Source organism: Tenrec ecaudatus, chromosome 14, assembly GCF_050624435.1.
Source record: "Tenrec ecaudatus isolate mTenEca1 chromosome 14, mTenEca1.hap1, whole genome shotgun sequence".
Taxonomy (NCBI): Eukaryota; Metazoa; Chordata; class Mammalia; order Afrosoricida; family Tenrecidae; genus Tenrec; species Tenrec ecaudatus.
Window position 1 is genome coordinate 68,224,826 of NC_134543.1, and position 16,351 is coordinate 68,241,176.

At 36.9% G+C, this 16,351-nt stretch overlaps 1 protein-coding gene across 3 annotated transcripts in view; it reads right to left on the reverse strand.

Moving 5' to 3' along the window:
- MIPOL1 (mirror-image polydactyly 1) overlaps positions 1–16,351 on the reverse strand; it is a 365,306-nt gene that overhangs the window by 117,467 nt on the left and 231,488 nt on the right. For all 3 annotated transcript variants that reach the window (XM_075531536.1, XM_075531534.1, XM_075531535.1), the window contains one exon: positions 9,324–9,418. In XM_075531536.1, coding sequence (XP_075387651.1) covers positions 9,324–9,418 — 95 coding nt within the window. The remainder of the gene's footprint in view (positions 1–9,323; positions 9,419–16,351) is intronic.

Here is a 16,351-nt window from a genome sequence, read left to right on the forward strand (position 1 = left end):
TAGAAAGCCTTCACCTGCATTCAGAGTTCAAAATAATAAACAAACATTGAAAAGATAACACCTTTCTATGGATCGAATGAAACAAAACTCTTTGTAAGATACACAAATCTTTGTCGGCTACACATCTCTTAAAAGAAAACTAAACTAAAAAGCATCTTTAAAAACAAAATGCGCACGGAAAAAAAAGAAATCTAAGCTTTGAACTTTCTGATTGTTTCACCCAAATTGAATATTGTTTATGTCTAGTTCAATCAGAACCAGGAAGTTTTAGAAAATATTTTGGGAACTAACTAGAACCATATTAACAGAACACTGGCAGTCCAAAAATATAAGTTCTAAGAGAAGAAGGCATGCAAAACCGAACAGCTAAGCAGATTATTAATTAAACTAACAAATTCAGAAGTTTTATAAAAATCTTGAGTTTGGAGAAGTTAATGCCGTGCATTAGTTTTAGGTTTATTTGCACTAATAAAACAACCTTTATCTTTGGAATTGCAGGGAAAACATTCAATCAAGTCTGTTTTGAGATTTATAATCTTTCAGAACATCATTTTAAACTTTGGAGAACTACTTCATGATTTAAAGACTACAACCTCTAGCTACTTCCTATATAATTGAGTCTAGAATATTTACACATTTAAATGCCTAACTGCAGGTAAACATTTACCCTTTTGGGAGAGGCCCAGGTGCAAGGGCCCTATGGCAAAATAACAAGGTTATTTTGTTAAGTCCCGGATATCTGACTGTATTGCCAGTGTCAGCCCATCTTAAATATATTGCTAGATCATCATCATCTTCTTCATCAGTCAATGTTTACTAAGCTCTTTATGACAGCAGTGGCATTATAAGCTTTACAGAAAGCAAGAGGAGCCCAAAGATCTCATTTTTATATATTTTTCTTATGCTAACACTGCCATTTACTGTTTTTGCAGAAAGTTCTTGAACAAAGGTTTTCAATTATTAGCTATTAGTTCCATTTGTCAAATATTTTAAACTAGATAAATTCAACAAAACCTTGAAAGGATTTAATAATGTATATATGCCAGCTACAGAAAGGAAAGATAAAACATTTATAATTCAAATGTCTCAACTAAATCTAATTGAACTGAGTGAAGTCTGTTGAAAATGAAGAAAATCCCTCTTGCGTGGTCATACCTGGCCATACTAATGTTCATAGGACTGAATTAAAACAAACAAAAAAGTTTTACTCTCTTCTTGATTCAACCCGTCACAGGGTTCAGATTCTATTAAATAGCAAATTCATTTTAAGGTTAAGTCTTCTGTTAAAGTTAATTTATCTTAACATCACATTCAAATAATTTAAATAAGGCTTGGGATTCTGACAATGTACTTTTAAAACGTTTGAAAACAGCAATGTTCTGTGATATAGATTTTACCAATAACACGACAAAACAAAGCTAGAAATATATGGCAAACCTAAGTAGGATCATTATTTATAGGTATCATTTTCACACCGTAGGTGAACTACACTTGGATTGATTCCCTTATACTCTCTTTTGGTAAAGAATAAGAATGATAAAATCTATTAATTAAACTTCATTGTCACGTTGGTAGTCACTTATCTATAAGTATCAAATAATTGTATTTCATAAATACCTATTTATCTTAGACAGCAAACTTAGTTTTTGCAAGGCAAGTATGATGGTCTTTAAAATCATTATCTGCGTGACAGTTATATAATCTCATGTCAACTTGAGGGTGTTGAGAATGAAGTCTAGCCCATCAATCAGGTTACAACTTGATTGGAGGGCATCCGAGATAAATGACTTTCTGGAGGCTGGCCTCTCTCTCTGCTTCACCTTCCTGTTGAAGAGTCACATTCGGAGAGCTGGAGGAGCCTCATGGAGCCCTGTGCCAGCACTGAGACGCTTTTACCGCCATTGGATCCACAAGACTTTTTACCTGCCATCCAGTGATCTTTCTGCATTCTGCATCATTGCATGTGACTGCGTCAGACTGAAGAAGGATTTGTGGGTTCATATTGGACTTAAGGACTTGATCTAGACTGAGCTGGGATGTACTCTTAATATACAATTACTCTTTGATATAAAGCTTTTGTATACATATATGAGTGTCTCTGGATTTGTTTCTCTAGTCAATATGTCCCCCCCCCCAAAAAAAAAAAACCAGAACCAAATTGGTTGCCACCAAGTCGATTCTGATTTATAATGGCATGGTAGAACTATCCCATAGTGTTTTCAAGTCTGAGATCTTTATGGAAGCTGGCTGCCATACCTTTTTTCCATAGAGTAGCTGGTGGTTTCATACTGCCAACCTTTTGGTTAGCTGCCAAGCCCTGAACCATGGCACCACCAGGGTATTCACATACAAATTCAAATAATTTATCAGGCTTCAAATGAAACTTAAAACTTCCTCTCTTCTCACTGATCACATATACAAAAACCTGACTGCTAGACTCAGCCCCACTTCCAGATAAGCCACTGCTGACTTTGATCGATCATGCTGTTTAAACATGGAACCCCTGATTGGCACAAATAGTCACAATGAGCTGAAAGTTTAGCTGTTCAAATCCACCAAGAAGCATCTCAGATGACCATCTATGCAATCTGCTTCCGGAAGACCATGGCTTTGAGAACCCTATGGAGCAGGTCTAATATTCCCACAGGGGGTCCCCAGGCATCAGAACTGACTCCATACCAACAAATATACATATGTGCATCCACTCATTCAACAAGTGTTCATTGTGCATCAAAGATGCACCAAGTCTGTTCATATGTAAGACACAATGGTAAACAAAATCTCTAACCTTGAAGAACTGGCATTCTAGAGGACAATCAACAAGTAAGTATGCATAGTATTAGGTTGGTATTATCCATATTGCAGAGAAAAATAAAGGAGGGTAAAAAATAAAGTCATGCAGGGAGGTTGGTGGGGCAGTGTACATAGCCAGGGCGAAGCAGAATGCCGAATGAAGCGAATGTGCCAACTCACAGTTGTCATGCTTCCTTAGATAAGAGTGTGTTGAAAACGTGCAAGAGTATAAACATGGAGGGTCCAGAGTGACTGAGTGAAGCAAGAGTAGATGCATATTGTGCAAAGACGTGTGGAAGGTAGCCAGTGACCAGATTATATTATGATGGGGCTTCAAAGTGTTCATGGAAGACTCGAATGAAAAGATAATAGCATTTTCACAAAAAGTCTTTAAAAACCCTCACATCTAAACAGAAGTATATATTTGCAAATATTTCTTTAATAAATGAGTAAGAGAACAACATGTTTGTGATCCTGGAGTCACAAAGACCATGCCTCTATGATTCAGGCCAATGACATTAGTGCCTGAGGAGGCAGGCGAAGTGATATGGTGACAAGGAAGCGCGCTGGTCCCATTTGGGAACACAGCTTCCCTTCTGCACGGACAGCTGCTGAACCATGCTGGACCATAAGCCTACGGCTCAGTTGACAAGGCTTCATTGTGGAAATGGATTTAATTTAAAAAAATAATGTGTGGACCAAGCAAGGCACTAAGGGGAAGGATTCTAATTTTCTTTCACTATGAGAAATAAGACTGCAATAAACCTGAGCAATGATTTTGCTGCTTTTAAAGTTTTTTAAAAAACTTATTCTAAATTTCAAGAAATAAAAAGTCCACACAAATGTGTATGATCAGAGTTTCTAAATCTGAGCACTATATAATTGGGGGGGAAATTTGGTTGGCAGTTAATGTAGCTGCTTTATGGTATCAAGAGTCCACTTTGTCCCACCCCTCCGCAAATGATGAACAAGGCTGTTTTCTCCCATCATCTCATTCACTCATGCATTTATTCCTGAGCTTTTATGTGCACTGCCAAGACTACCCCTCGGCATTAAAATAACTTTTCAGATGAGGAAAGTTTCAACTTAGGGCTAAACATGATTAGTTATGTATTTGCTTGCCCAATATTTACTGAAGGCCTGCTATATAAAGAATAGAAAAAAAAGGGAAAAAAGAATAGAAACACTAGTGGGGGGATTACGACTTCAAAGGCCATTCCTCCAAAACTGACATTCTTAAAACTGAACACTTCAAATGTGGTGAGGAAAGCTGATGGTGCCCGTCTATCAAAAAATATAGAGTATGGGGTCCTATAGGGTTGAAGATAAACAAGCAGCCACCTTAACTGAGAAACTACAATGCCCCCATGGAGGAAGCACATCAGCCTGTGAGATCACGAGGTGTTGAAAGGATCGGGTATCAGGCACCAAAGACCAAAAAAATCATAGCATTGTGAATGAAGGGGAGCACAGATTGGGGACCCAGGGCCCGTCTGTGGGCAATTGGAGAACCCCTTGCAGAAAGGCCGCAGGGAGGAAACAAGCCAGTCAGGATGCAATGTAGCAATGATGAAACATACAATTTTCCTCTAGCTCTTGAATGCTCCTTCCCCCTCACTATCATGATCCCAATTCTACCTTACAAATCTAGCTGAACTGGAGGATGTACACTGGTGCAGAAAGGAAATGGAAACACAGGGAATCCATGACAGATGAACCCCTCAGGACCAGTGGTGAGTGTGGCGATACTGGGAGGGTGAAGGGAAGGCGAGGGAGAAAGGGGGAACATATTACAAGGATCGACATATAACTTCCTCCCTGGGGGATGGACAAGGGAGAAGTGGTGAAGGGAGATGTCAGACAGTGTAAAATATGACAAAATAATAATAATTTATAAATTATCAAGGGTTCATGGTGGAGGGGGGAGCAGGGAGGGAGGAGAAAAAATGGGGAGCTGATACCAAGGGCTCAAGTAGAAAGCAAATGTTTTGAGAATGATGAGGGAAACAAATGTATTAAAGTGCTCAACACAATGGGTTATATATATGGATTGTGCTAAGAGCTGTATGAGCCCCCAATAAAATGATTTTTAAAAAAGACTGAATGTTTCATCTCTAACATCTTAAACAGAAATATTCTATTTTCTGATTGAATATTTAAGAAAGGGAAAAAAGGTTGCAATTACATTTACTCTATGATCTTTAAAAATACATGGTTTCTGAATGTGTACTTTTGCTTTCAATGTCCCTTCAACATTACTTCCTGCCTTCTTTAATCTAGTTTATCAGTTATCATTTCATTAAGTCTATTGTTAGATACTGACCCAAGTCATGATATTTTTGATGCCTTCATAAGCAGGCTGAAGTTGCAAGGAATGACTAAGAAAGACAGAAGAAAAAGGGATGCATCTGAATGATGGTGTTATCAACGAAACTGAATATACATACCATGACTGCCAGGGGAAGGACCAAACCTCTTCGTGAAGAAGTAAGTAGAGACAGATGTTCCTTAGAGAAGAGGATGGCGAGACTTCATGTCTCCTAATTTGAACATGTTATCAGAGAGTGTAGTCCTTGGAGAAGGACATCAACTTGAAAAAGTGGAGGGTCAATGGAAATGAGGAACACTTGCACGAAGTGGACTGACATGGTGGACGGGACAACGCGTTGAATCCTAACAATCGTGGGCATGGTACAGGACTGGGCAATGCTTTATTCCTGTTGTACGTGGGTGCATACAGGCACAACTGATTCCGTAGCACCGGACAATGACTTTCCCGTTCTCTCTTTGATATTAACAAATGACTAATAACGTAAACTAATGTTCAACAACTATTGTACAGGGATAGAGAGTGAAAGAGCTCCTGTGAATAACTGGTAGAGATTAGAGGCAGATGGCAATCACTTCTAGTTTGGAAGAACAGAAAAGGTGAATGCAATAGTTGGTATTTAAACTGTGATTTGAAGGCTCCATAAGTATCGGATATTGAAAAATGAAGCTTTCCCAGAGGAGGGGGTGACAGGAAAATTAATAAAAAGAAAGTAACAATTTTTAAGAATTTCTATGTCTTTTTTTTATATCTCACTTAGTCTCTAACTTTATTGATTGCTTGGTAAGTTGGGAATATATAGTCTACTTTTCATTAAGTCAAAAACATAGTCAACTTAATTATTTAAAGATAAAGACTAATAAAATCATAAGAAACATTCTCCTTAAAACCGTGGAACATTTGATGAACTATTTTTATCTAAAATGTAAATATCACCAAGGTTGAACTAAATCACAACTTCCTGCATATAAAAATAAAATATACTAAAAGTCTTTGAACATATTAACCCCGGCTATTATAGTAAGTAAGTAATCCTATTCATTTGGCAACAAACAACACTTGTCTAAGTACTTTACAGATTTTTGAGCAAAAGAAAATATAAGGAAGCACTATAAAATTAGCAAACATCGAAACTTAGGCATTCCCTAGATTAGAAAAGAGTTTGTCATTATGATGCCTTCTGAACGTAGGAATGCAGCACTTCCGGTTATAGCAACAGGCAAAATCACTGCCAAATACACACCTAAGCCTACGAGCTTAAGATCCTTCCCGGATGAAACCGTTTAGAATCAGACTAATCAAGCTTTTGCAAATCGATTTGGCATTCAACGCAGCAATAAGAAGGTATTAATGTCTTACTAATAACACTTAGGATATTGTTAACATTTTTGTATTGTTATTCTTCTGCTGTGCCGTTTCTTTTATGTAAAAAGCTGTTGGTTATTAGTTTAATATCTACCCAGGCACCTAGTAGTTCCCTGATTATTACTGTGCCAAGAGAGACAAAAAGCCAATGTGTCCTTTTGTTTAAAACTTTTCAACGTTTTCTAAGATTTAAAAGAAACAGACAAAACAGAAAAAAGAAAATCTATCACATGTTCCACATGAGGAAATGAAAGCTATAGTAATAATAGGCCTTCTAATCAAGAGAAAAGAAAACTATTTGAAGGCAGGAGATGGAAAAATAAAGGCATCATCACTAACTGTTAACCTTAAATTGGTAAAATCAAAGTCAAAGTTAGGGTGAAAGTCATTAGCATATTTTAATCTGCTTCTAAATGTAACAACATTATACATCATCTATGTCTCGGCTGATGGAGAGCTGAGAGCCTGACTCGAGGCCTACGTCTTGCTACTTCACAGTTTGTCCACAGTTGTCCTCTCTCTAAATTTCCCGTAGAATGCTTCATGACTAGTTTTAGTGGTTGGCGCACACATTTGAATAATAGCGTCAGTGGTTGGATTTCATTGAATGTGAGTAAATGTAACCCTATCACAGACGTTCTTGTACTTCAAGATAGAAGCTGGAATGCACTTTCTGACAAGGAACGCAATGCCTTGCTTCGTTACCGTGTCCTTCCCAGAATAGTAAAGCGTATGGATGATTCTCTGCTTGAAACCAGCCAATACCTGTCTATTTCAGCTCACTGCCACCTGGGGTATCAATCTTTTTTGTATTCCATTTCATTTTTGATGACTCCTCTATTTCCTATATTCATACTTCGTGCCTTCCCAGTTCCCATTATTAGTATATGTTGTACTGTTTCTTCTCATTTCGAGTTGTGTCTCATCAGCACACAAAGGTCCCAAAGGGTTGTGCTGCGGGGTAGATGGTGGATAGGGTAAGATTTTCTAATGAAATTCTCGTTACCCTTAAAGAGTGAGCAAGTACCTTTGTATTATGGAGGCCGGGTGGTATCCTCAATGTAACTTTCTTGGCCTTTATCTGACCCATGAAATTTTCAGCTTTCTTCATACTTCATAATAAGACTCCTTGACCATCCTATGTTTTTCAAGAACATCTATCAAGATTATACCCTGGAATCTCAACAACAAAAAAGTAATAATCTGAGCTGACATCTTGACCTTGAATTTAACTGGCTCCGTACATTCCCCACCCTATTTTTGTTTTAGATTCCTCTTTTTATCCACTCTTTTGATTGGACCTTTTTCTCGTGAAGATATCAGAAAGGGCCTAATATAAGTGTAATAGTGAGAGAAAGTGTCTGCAGTCATCCACTAAGCACAGAGACAAGCTTCAACACATTTTACTTGGAATAAACCCATGCATGTGTGAACTAAAACCCTAGTTGTTAAGTGTGGGAGAGTTGATTCAGAGTCATAATAATCAATGTACAACAGAACTAAGCACTGTCCAGTCCGACGCCGACCTCACAATTGTTATGTTTGAGACCATCACTCCAACCACCATGTCCATTCTTTTCTTTGAGGGCTTCCAATTTCACATTGACCCTCTACTTTACCAGCATGAGGTCCTTTCCCATGACCTGAGCTTTCCTGACAACATGTCCTAAGTGTGTGGGATGAAGTCTCCCCATCTTGGCTTCCAAGGAGCATTCTGGATGTACTTCTTCCAAGACAGATTTGCTTGTTCTTCTGGAAGTCTATGGTACTTTTCAATATTCTTCAACCAACACTATCATTCAAATTCATCAGCATCATAATTCAATTTGCATGTGGTCTTCCTTATTCAATGGAGTCCAGGTGGCTCCAGTATTATGAATTGAGCTTCAATCTGTAAGGTACATAGTTCCAAACCACCTGTCACTAAGTGTGAGTGTTAAGGGGGCAATTCTACCCTCCCCTGCAGGGTCACTATGAGTCAGTACTGCCTCAGTGGCAGTGAGTAAGTCCTTATTCACATGCATATGAGGCATTTTCTAGCTTTCATAGGCCTATGAGGCTATTAACTAAGGTTTGAATCAGTCTCATCATCATCTCTTCTTTAACACTTTAAATACTTCTTGGGTAGCAGATTTGCCCAATGCAGTACATCATTTGATTTCCTGAATGTTGCTTCCATGAATGTAGACTGTGGATTCAAATAAAATGAAACTTTGGGCAACTTCAGTCTTTTCTCAATTTTTCATGAGGCTATCCATTGGTCTAGTTGTGAGAAGCAACACTTTTTAATTTACCCTGCTATAACCAGATCCACATCTTACCTTTCTCTTCCCACTCTTCAGAAACAAATGGCAGAATTAAAACCGAAGTACCACATCCAATACTGACCTTCATTACGTGAGACATATTTTGACATTTTCAATTTTACTTCTTTTCATTAAAACACGACAGTTGTGACCTACAGAACTGATTTTACAACTGCTCCAGAATCACAGGTCACTCCTTTAAAAACCTCTTGTAAGAGGTGCAAAGCTGTTATCAGTGTTCATACATGATATAAAAATATATATACATATACAATTTCATAGGCTTCTAGACAGGCAAATAGTTTAACAGGAACATGAGCTACATATAGACAAGTGATAAAAATTACTTAAGTGGTCTTAGTGTGATTGGAGTACAAAGGTTCACGTGTAAGATGGAAAGAAGGTAGAATAATGAATATCCCATGTCTACTTTAAAACAACTTATTTCCTTGTACCCCATCATGAATTCAGGTAAAAATGTTTGTGAAACAAATTGCATTTCTTTCACGAGAAGCTAAAAATAATTTTACCTGTAATAAACTCGAAGTGTCTGAATTTCTTCTTCTAGCTTTTTGTATTGTTGAACTGCAATTTCTTTGGCTTGTTGCATAGATAATAACTTTGCCTGAAAATAATTAATATTAAAAAATTAACATTAGTTCTGTTGTATATAGCACTGCAGCATAGTTTTAAGTGTTAAGTACCTAGTAGTTTAAAAATACATCATAATATTTTCAGCAATGTCTAATAATTTGCTATAAAATAATCCAACTATATCGTTGAAACACTAAAGACATGAACATTTTAAGCTAACCAATTGTGCTCCTTATTTATCTGTACCATCAGCTCTGTTTATATGCCCTTCTGCAATGTTTAACTTTATACACAGAATTCAGAATGTGGAACATGGGTTCAGAGCAATAGCTAAAGCAGAGATAAAGCACAGTGGGTGTTTCACATACAAATTTAATGTGGCTCCATTGCTTAATCACACTAGATTTTCCTTTAACTTTATTAATAGAACTAGGAAAATTCTAAATATGTTGCCAGGCCATCTTCCATATTTCATATAAAAATCACAAGATTACAATCCGATTCTTACAGATATGATTTAACCTTTTCAATTCTTTTTCAGTAAAGATAAAAAGAAAACCCCACAGGAATAACATTAGAAACCTTGAATGCAAGATATATTTAATTCCCTGCAAAGTACTGGCCCTCCTTGACTACAAAATACCAATTTTAAAGAATCTATCAGTATTTTCTGATGAGGCTTCATTTTGATGGGCATTAGTTATCCAGCACTGCTGGAACACAAGCACCCAAAACGGGTGGCTTTAAAGAACAAGCATTTATTTTGTTATGTTCCTAGAAGCTGAGGTCCAAATTAGGGTCTCAGTTTTGCTCATTCCTTCTTTGTTAGTTTCCTTGGCTTGTATCTGAGCATCACATGGTGTCTATCTTCTCCCACCCTTCTGTTTCCAATATGGTCTTATAAAACTAAGAAGTGAGCTTGGGATTCACCCTACACTAGCATGACCTTATTGGGGGTAACAAACACCCACAGGTATGTTGTTGTGCAATCAAGTAGTTTCTGACTCAAAGCAGGCATAGGTACCACAAAACCAAACACTGCCCGACCCTGGGCCACACACAAGGGGTTTGCGACATTTGAGCCCGCAATTGCAGCCACGGTGTCAATCCATCTCATCAAGGGTCTTCCTTTCTTCACACATATTTTGGCGGCTTAATTCAATCATAAAAGTAGCAATTTTAAAAGAATTTAAATTTTCATCCTCATTTTCAACTTTAAAATTGTGGTGGTTACGTTACATATGTTTGTGAATGCAAAGTTTAGTCCATGAAAAGGGTGTCTTTCCTTTAATGCGGTTCTCAGTACATAAAACCTCAACAACTACAAAATACCCACAACTAGAAAGTATTTGAAAGTTTGGAGGCAGAAGTTCCCTAATTTTTCTGAATGCATGTGATTTCACTGCTTAAGAATGGGATAACAAGATAAATATAATATCCTGATTACTAAAAATATTGTACTATACATATTAGGTAATGCTATTTTACTATTTTAATAATGGAGAATAAATCCAGTGTGATTAATGGCAAGTCAAGAACAACAAAAACAAATGCCAAATGCCAAATTACATTCAATTTACAAGATGTTAGACATCCTTTTCTTCTTACTTAAGGAATATAAAATAAACAGAAGGTTAAGGTTAAAAGAGGGCCTAATTAATGTATGCAAGTGGTAAATACCTAACTTTAAATTTTAAACACATTTTCTATCAGATTTAAAAGCAAAGCAAAAAACCACCATTCACCCCAATGCATAACTCACACTCAGCAGTCCCATTTCTTCCCCTTCATCCACACAAAAAGTAAACTATTTCCATGATTTGGGGATTACCATTTTCAAGACTATTTTATACTATATTTTAATTAATTTAGTTATAATAATTACTATAAGGACACTTTATATAATATTTCATACTACAGTGTCTTTTACTACATAGTTATGTATTATAATGATAAATAATAAATAATATTATGGTTTATAAGCTTATAAGCATTTGGATTATTTTCAACATTGACAGTTATTAATAGTTGCTCTAAATATGAATATGGATCAATGTGCGGAGCTGTACTGCCATTAGATGAGGTCAAGTATTTAGAAATGGGATTACTGGGTGGTATATTTGTGTTTGTGCTTGACTTTATAAGTGACAATCTGTTGCCTATATTGCTATAAACAAATGCCGCTTTTGAATTTCTTTTGTGTTTTGGGTATCTGTGAGGTAGTTCCTTTATCCCTATTTTAGAGCTTCCAAAGCCAAGTCTCATGGACAGTAAAAAAAACCAGTGACTGATAAAACAGATACAAATTCAGATCTGCCTGGTCCAACATACATATTTCCCCTTTATACCACACTCGTTTCCCACAACATTCTGGGTATTAAAAAAAAATCTACGATACTTTCTGTCAATTTGGCTGAGCTGGATTATCAGTGATGCAGCAGTGAGAGTCTATTAATTCCCCATGATGTGTACTAATACAATGTAGTCAATTCCATAATAGGATTTGCTGGGAGCAGCCAAACAGTTATTAAGAAAATTAAGGTGAAATGCAATTGCTTTATTTAGGTAACAACTCTACCGAAGTTGAAAGGAAGTTTCCTTGGAGGTGTGGTCTACTTCCTGTGAAAGTGGACACTATGGAAAGCTTGCTTGCTGTTTAAAGAGTCTGAATCCTGCATGAGTCCATCAACCGTTGTTTCTTTGGACTTGAGCCTGATGACCCCAGGGTCCATCTATCTGACCTACTACTTGACCTCCTGACCTTGGAATCATTTGTTTCTCTAGTCGCAATCCTGATCTGCAGACCTTAGAATCATTTGTCTCTGCAATCACCAGTCTGTGGTCTTCCTGCTGATTTTGGGTTCATCAGCCCCAATGTTATATTGATTTATCTTTATAGGTGCATACTTAACTGTCACTGAAACTAATTATCTAAAAGTGTTTGTTTTCTTCTCAAGAACCTATGACTGGTGATAAAAAGAATCTATTCAGGAATTTGGAAAAAAATACACTTGTTGGGCTCAAGCTCACAAGTAATTGATTTATTTATAAATGTCACAGCCATAATTTCAAGAGAAAGGACAACAGATATGTACCAAATATTCTTTAGTACTTTGGGCTTTAATATATTACTTAAGAACTTTGACATATTATTTCAACTTTTGTTCTTTATTCAAACTCCCCCTGAACTCTATCTCAATACCCGCTTTGCAAGAGACATGTACAATAAACGATGTACTTCTCCTAATTATCTGCATCATTTGCATTTGAGCTACTTAATGTCATTGCATGAAAAAATCTTGTGTTGAAAATCATGTATGCATTTGGTCTTAGTAACATGGGCGCATGGAAAAGTATGACTGTAGGAGTCTTAGTTGTATCTTCTGCTTGAAAAGATCATATTCCAGCTCTGTTGCTGGTTTACCTCTCTCTAACAGTTTTAACAATACAGATTTTCTTCTCATATCTCAGTAAAAATATGTCTATAAAACATTTGTCTTCTTGCTAAAACATGTTCCCCTAAGGCCACTGATTTTGCTTCAAAATATGTATATTCTTGATTACACTTTTACAAACTCTCTAAACACATCTTAAAATATTTTAACAAATTTAACAAAAGGTTATTGATTTTAAAACGCCGTAATTTTATGCAGAAAAGCATGCAATTTATACTTGTGAAGACATCATTTATGAGTACTGTAACAATAATCCAACAATATTAATATGGGAAACACATATACCTTGGCATCAATGAGGTGATGCTTCATAATCTAACATAGATTTGTATTTCGCTTCTTTAAAATGAAATCCCCTTCAGAGCATGTCAAAGATCATTTACCATCTGCGTATATATTTGAAAAAATGTAGATTCACCGTGCCCCCCATTCATCTGTCAGTTTGGTGTATGGCAGTGGTTTTCATGCTTCTGGAAGGGTGGAAGATATGTCACCAGTGTTTCAAACACCAGCAGGACCACCCATGGTGAACAGGTTTTGAGGGAGCTTCTAGACTAAAAACAGACTACGAAGAAGAAACAGGCTGTCCACTGGGGAGGGATCAGCTACTGAAATCCCCATGAGTGGCAGCAGAACACTGTGAGATCTGGTGCTGGAAGATGGGCCCCTCTGATCAGGAGGCACTCAGAATATGACTGCCCAAGAGTTGCGTTCTGAAAGCAGAGCTGACTTTAATGAAGATACTCAAATAAGTAGAGCCTTTGGCATCTTCACTTGCTGACAGAGGAGGATTTAAAGTGTGAAGAAAAAGCTGTCGATACCTATTAATGGTTGGTTGAAATGTGAAATGTATAAAGCATAAGTGTAGGAAAACTGGAAGTTGTCAAAAATTAAGTGGAATGCATAAAGACCCATCCACTGGGCATTAGTGAACCAAACTGGGCTGGTATTGGCCACTTTGCCTTGGATAATCATATAAGTCACTAAAGTAGAGGGAAAACAAAAAAGAGGGAGGCCCTCAGGGGGATGGACTGACACCTCGGCTACAACAATGAGCTCAGACATGAGAATGACTCCGAGGAAAGCGCTGTACTGATTGTTTCATTCTGTTGTACACAGGGTCTCCATCTCTATACACTGGAAGAGACTTGATGGCATCCGACAACCACATAGGTTACAATGTCAGGATTGACAAATTCAAAAGGAATGGCATCACATTCATTGTCCTAGGAACATCTGAAGATTATTCATGAACTATGATGCTGTCTGTGATAGGATAATATCCATCATGCATGCAAAGAAGTCCAGTTCATGTAACTATAATTCACCTTTACACACCAACCACTAAAGCAAATGATCCAGAAACTGAAGAATTCTATCTACTTCTTTGGTCTAAAATTGATCAAACAGGCAACTAAGATGCATCAAAAATTACTGATGATTGCAATGCAAAAGTTGTCAGAAAGAAAAAGGAAGGATCACTAGTTGGAAAGCATTGCCTCAGTGATATAAACAATGTGGGAAAGATAAAATTTTGCAAAACTAACAACTTCATACCACACACCTTTTTTCTCAAAAATATGGATAGCAACTATAACTATGACCCTCACCACATGGTACACAGAGGAATCCAAGTCACTACAGCCAGGGAAGAGATGATGGAGAAGCTCACTAGCATAAGCCAAAATAAAGTCAGAAGCCCACTGTAGAACAGACCAATAATTGCTATTTTTGTGAAGCTGAAGAAAACTAAAGCAAGTCTACAAGAGAACAAAATGTGTACATGACCCCTCATAAACATAGATGTAAAAATCCTCAACTAAACATTGGCCAATATTCAACAATATATCAAAAAAGAATACACTCTTAAGACCAGGTGAGACTTAATATGAGACACCAGAATGGTTCAACAGAAGAAAAACAATCAATGCAAGTCACCACACAAACAAACCACATCAATCAAGGTAGAAGAAGGCATTTGATTATATCCCAAACTCATTCCTGATAGAAAACACCCTGCAAAACGGGAAGAATAGGGACAGTTTTCAACACAATAAAGGTTTGATGTGCACAACTAACATCTCATTCAACAGAGAGAAACTGAAAGCATTCTCCTTGCTAATGGAAACCAGCAGGGCCTTGCCTTATCTACATTCTTACTCAACATTGTGCTCCAAGTCTAAGACAGGGCCAGCAGACAACAAAAAGAAACCAAAGGATCCTAGATTGGCGAAGAAGCAGTGAAGTTTTCACTCTTTTTTAGAAGATATGATAGTACACATAGAAAAATCCCTAAAGCTAGACAAAAATATTTTCGGAAACAATCCAAAGATTCATCAACGTGACAGGATGTAAGAATAACATACAAAAAAACCCAAATCAGATTTCTGTAGACTAACAGGTGGTGTAATGGTTATGCATTAGCTTTAATCTGCATGATCAGCAGTTTGAAACCACCATCACCTCAGCGGGATACACTGGGCTTTCAACGCCCATAAACTGTTACAGTCTCAGAAACCCACAGGGGATTGCTATGAGTCAGCACTGACTTGAGGGCATTGAGTTTGGTAGATTAGTGAAGAGAGCTCTGGAAAAGAAACCAAGGCAATAATGCCATTTACAATAACAATACCAATAAAGAAAGACTTAGAAATACATTTAACAATAAAAACAAAAGACCTTTATAAAGGAAATTACAAAGCATTACTACAAAAAAACAAAAATGACCAACATGAATGGAAGAATATTACACATTCATGGATAGGAAGTCTTAACAATGTGAAAATGTCAACCCTACCCAAAGCAATTTATAAATAAAATGCAATTCTGATAAGTGGAAAAAGTACTTAGTTTATATGGCAAGGGAAGAAACCCATGATAAGTAAAGAACTGATAAAGAATGAAGTAGGAACTCTCTCACTTCTTGACTGTAAAGCTATCATACAACCACATTTTAGAGTACACGGTAGTCAAAATAGTGTGGTACTGGTACAATGAGAGATGCAGAGACAAATGGAAGAGAGATCCCAGAAATAAATGCATCTACCCATAGGCAAGTGAAATGTGAATCTAGGAAAATTGGAATTTGTAAAACAAATGAAATGGAAGGCATTTTAGACACTGGTAAGCAGAAATAGACTGACATTGGCGATTTTGAATCAGGAGATCATATGGTATACTCTGCTGGGTACGGCACAATGAAGAGAAATGGCATTCCACTCATATAGTTAAAAAGGACATTCATTGCAAGATCTATCTTGAAGTACAATCCTGAATTTGTTCAAATTTGAATTTGATAGGATATCTATCTGCATTTAGCAAATCTAATCAGTACAACTATTATACAAATTGATGTACCAAACACCAAAGCAAGAGATGAAGAAGTTGAAAATTTCTATCAACTTCTTCAGTCTGAAATTGATCAAACATGAAAGTGAGCCAACATGCAATCAAGATATATTGATAATAACTGGTGACTGGAAAGTCAGAGTTGGAAACAAATAGGAAGA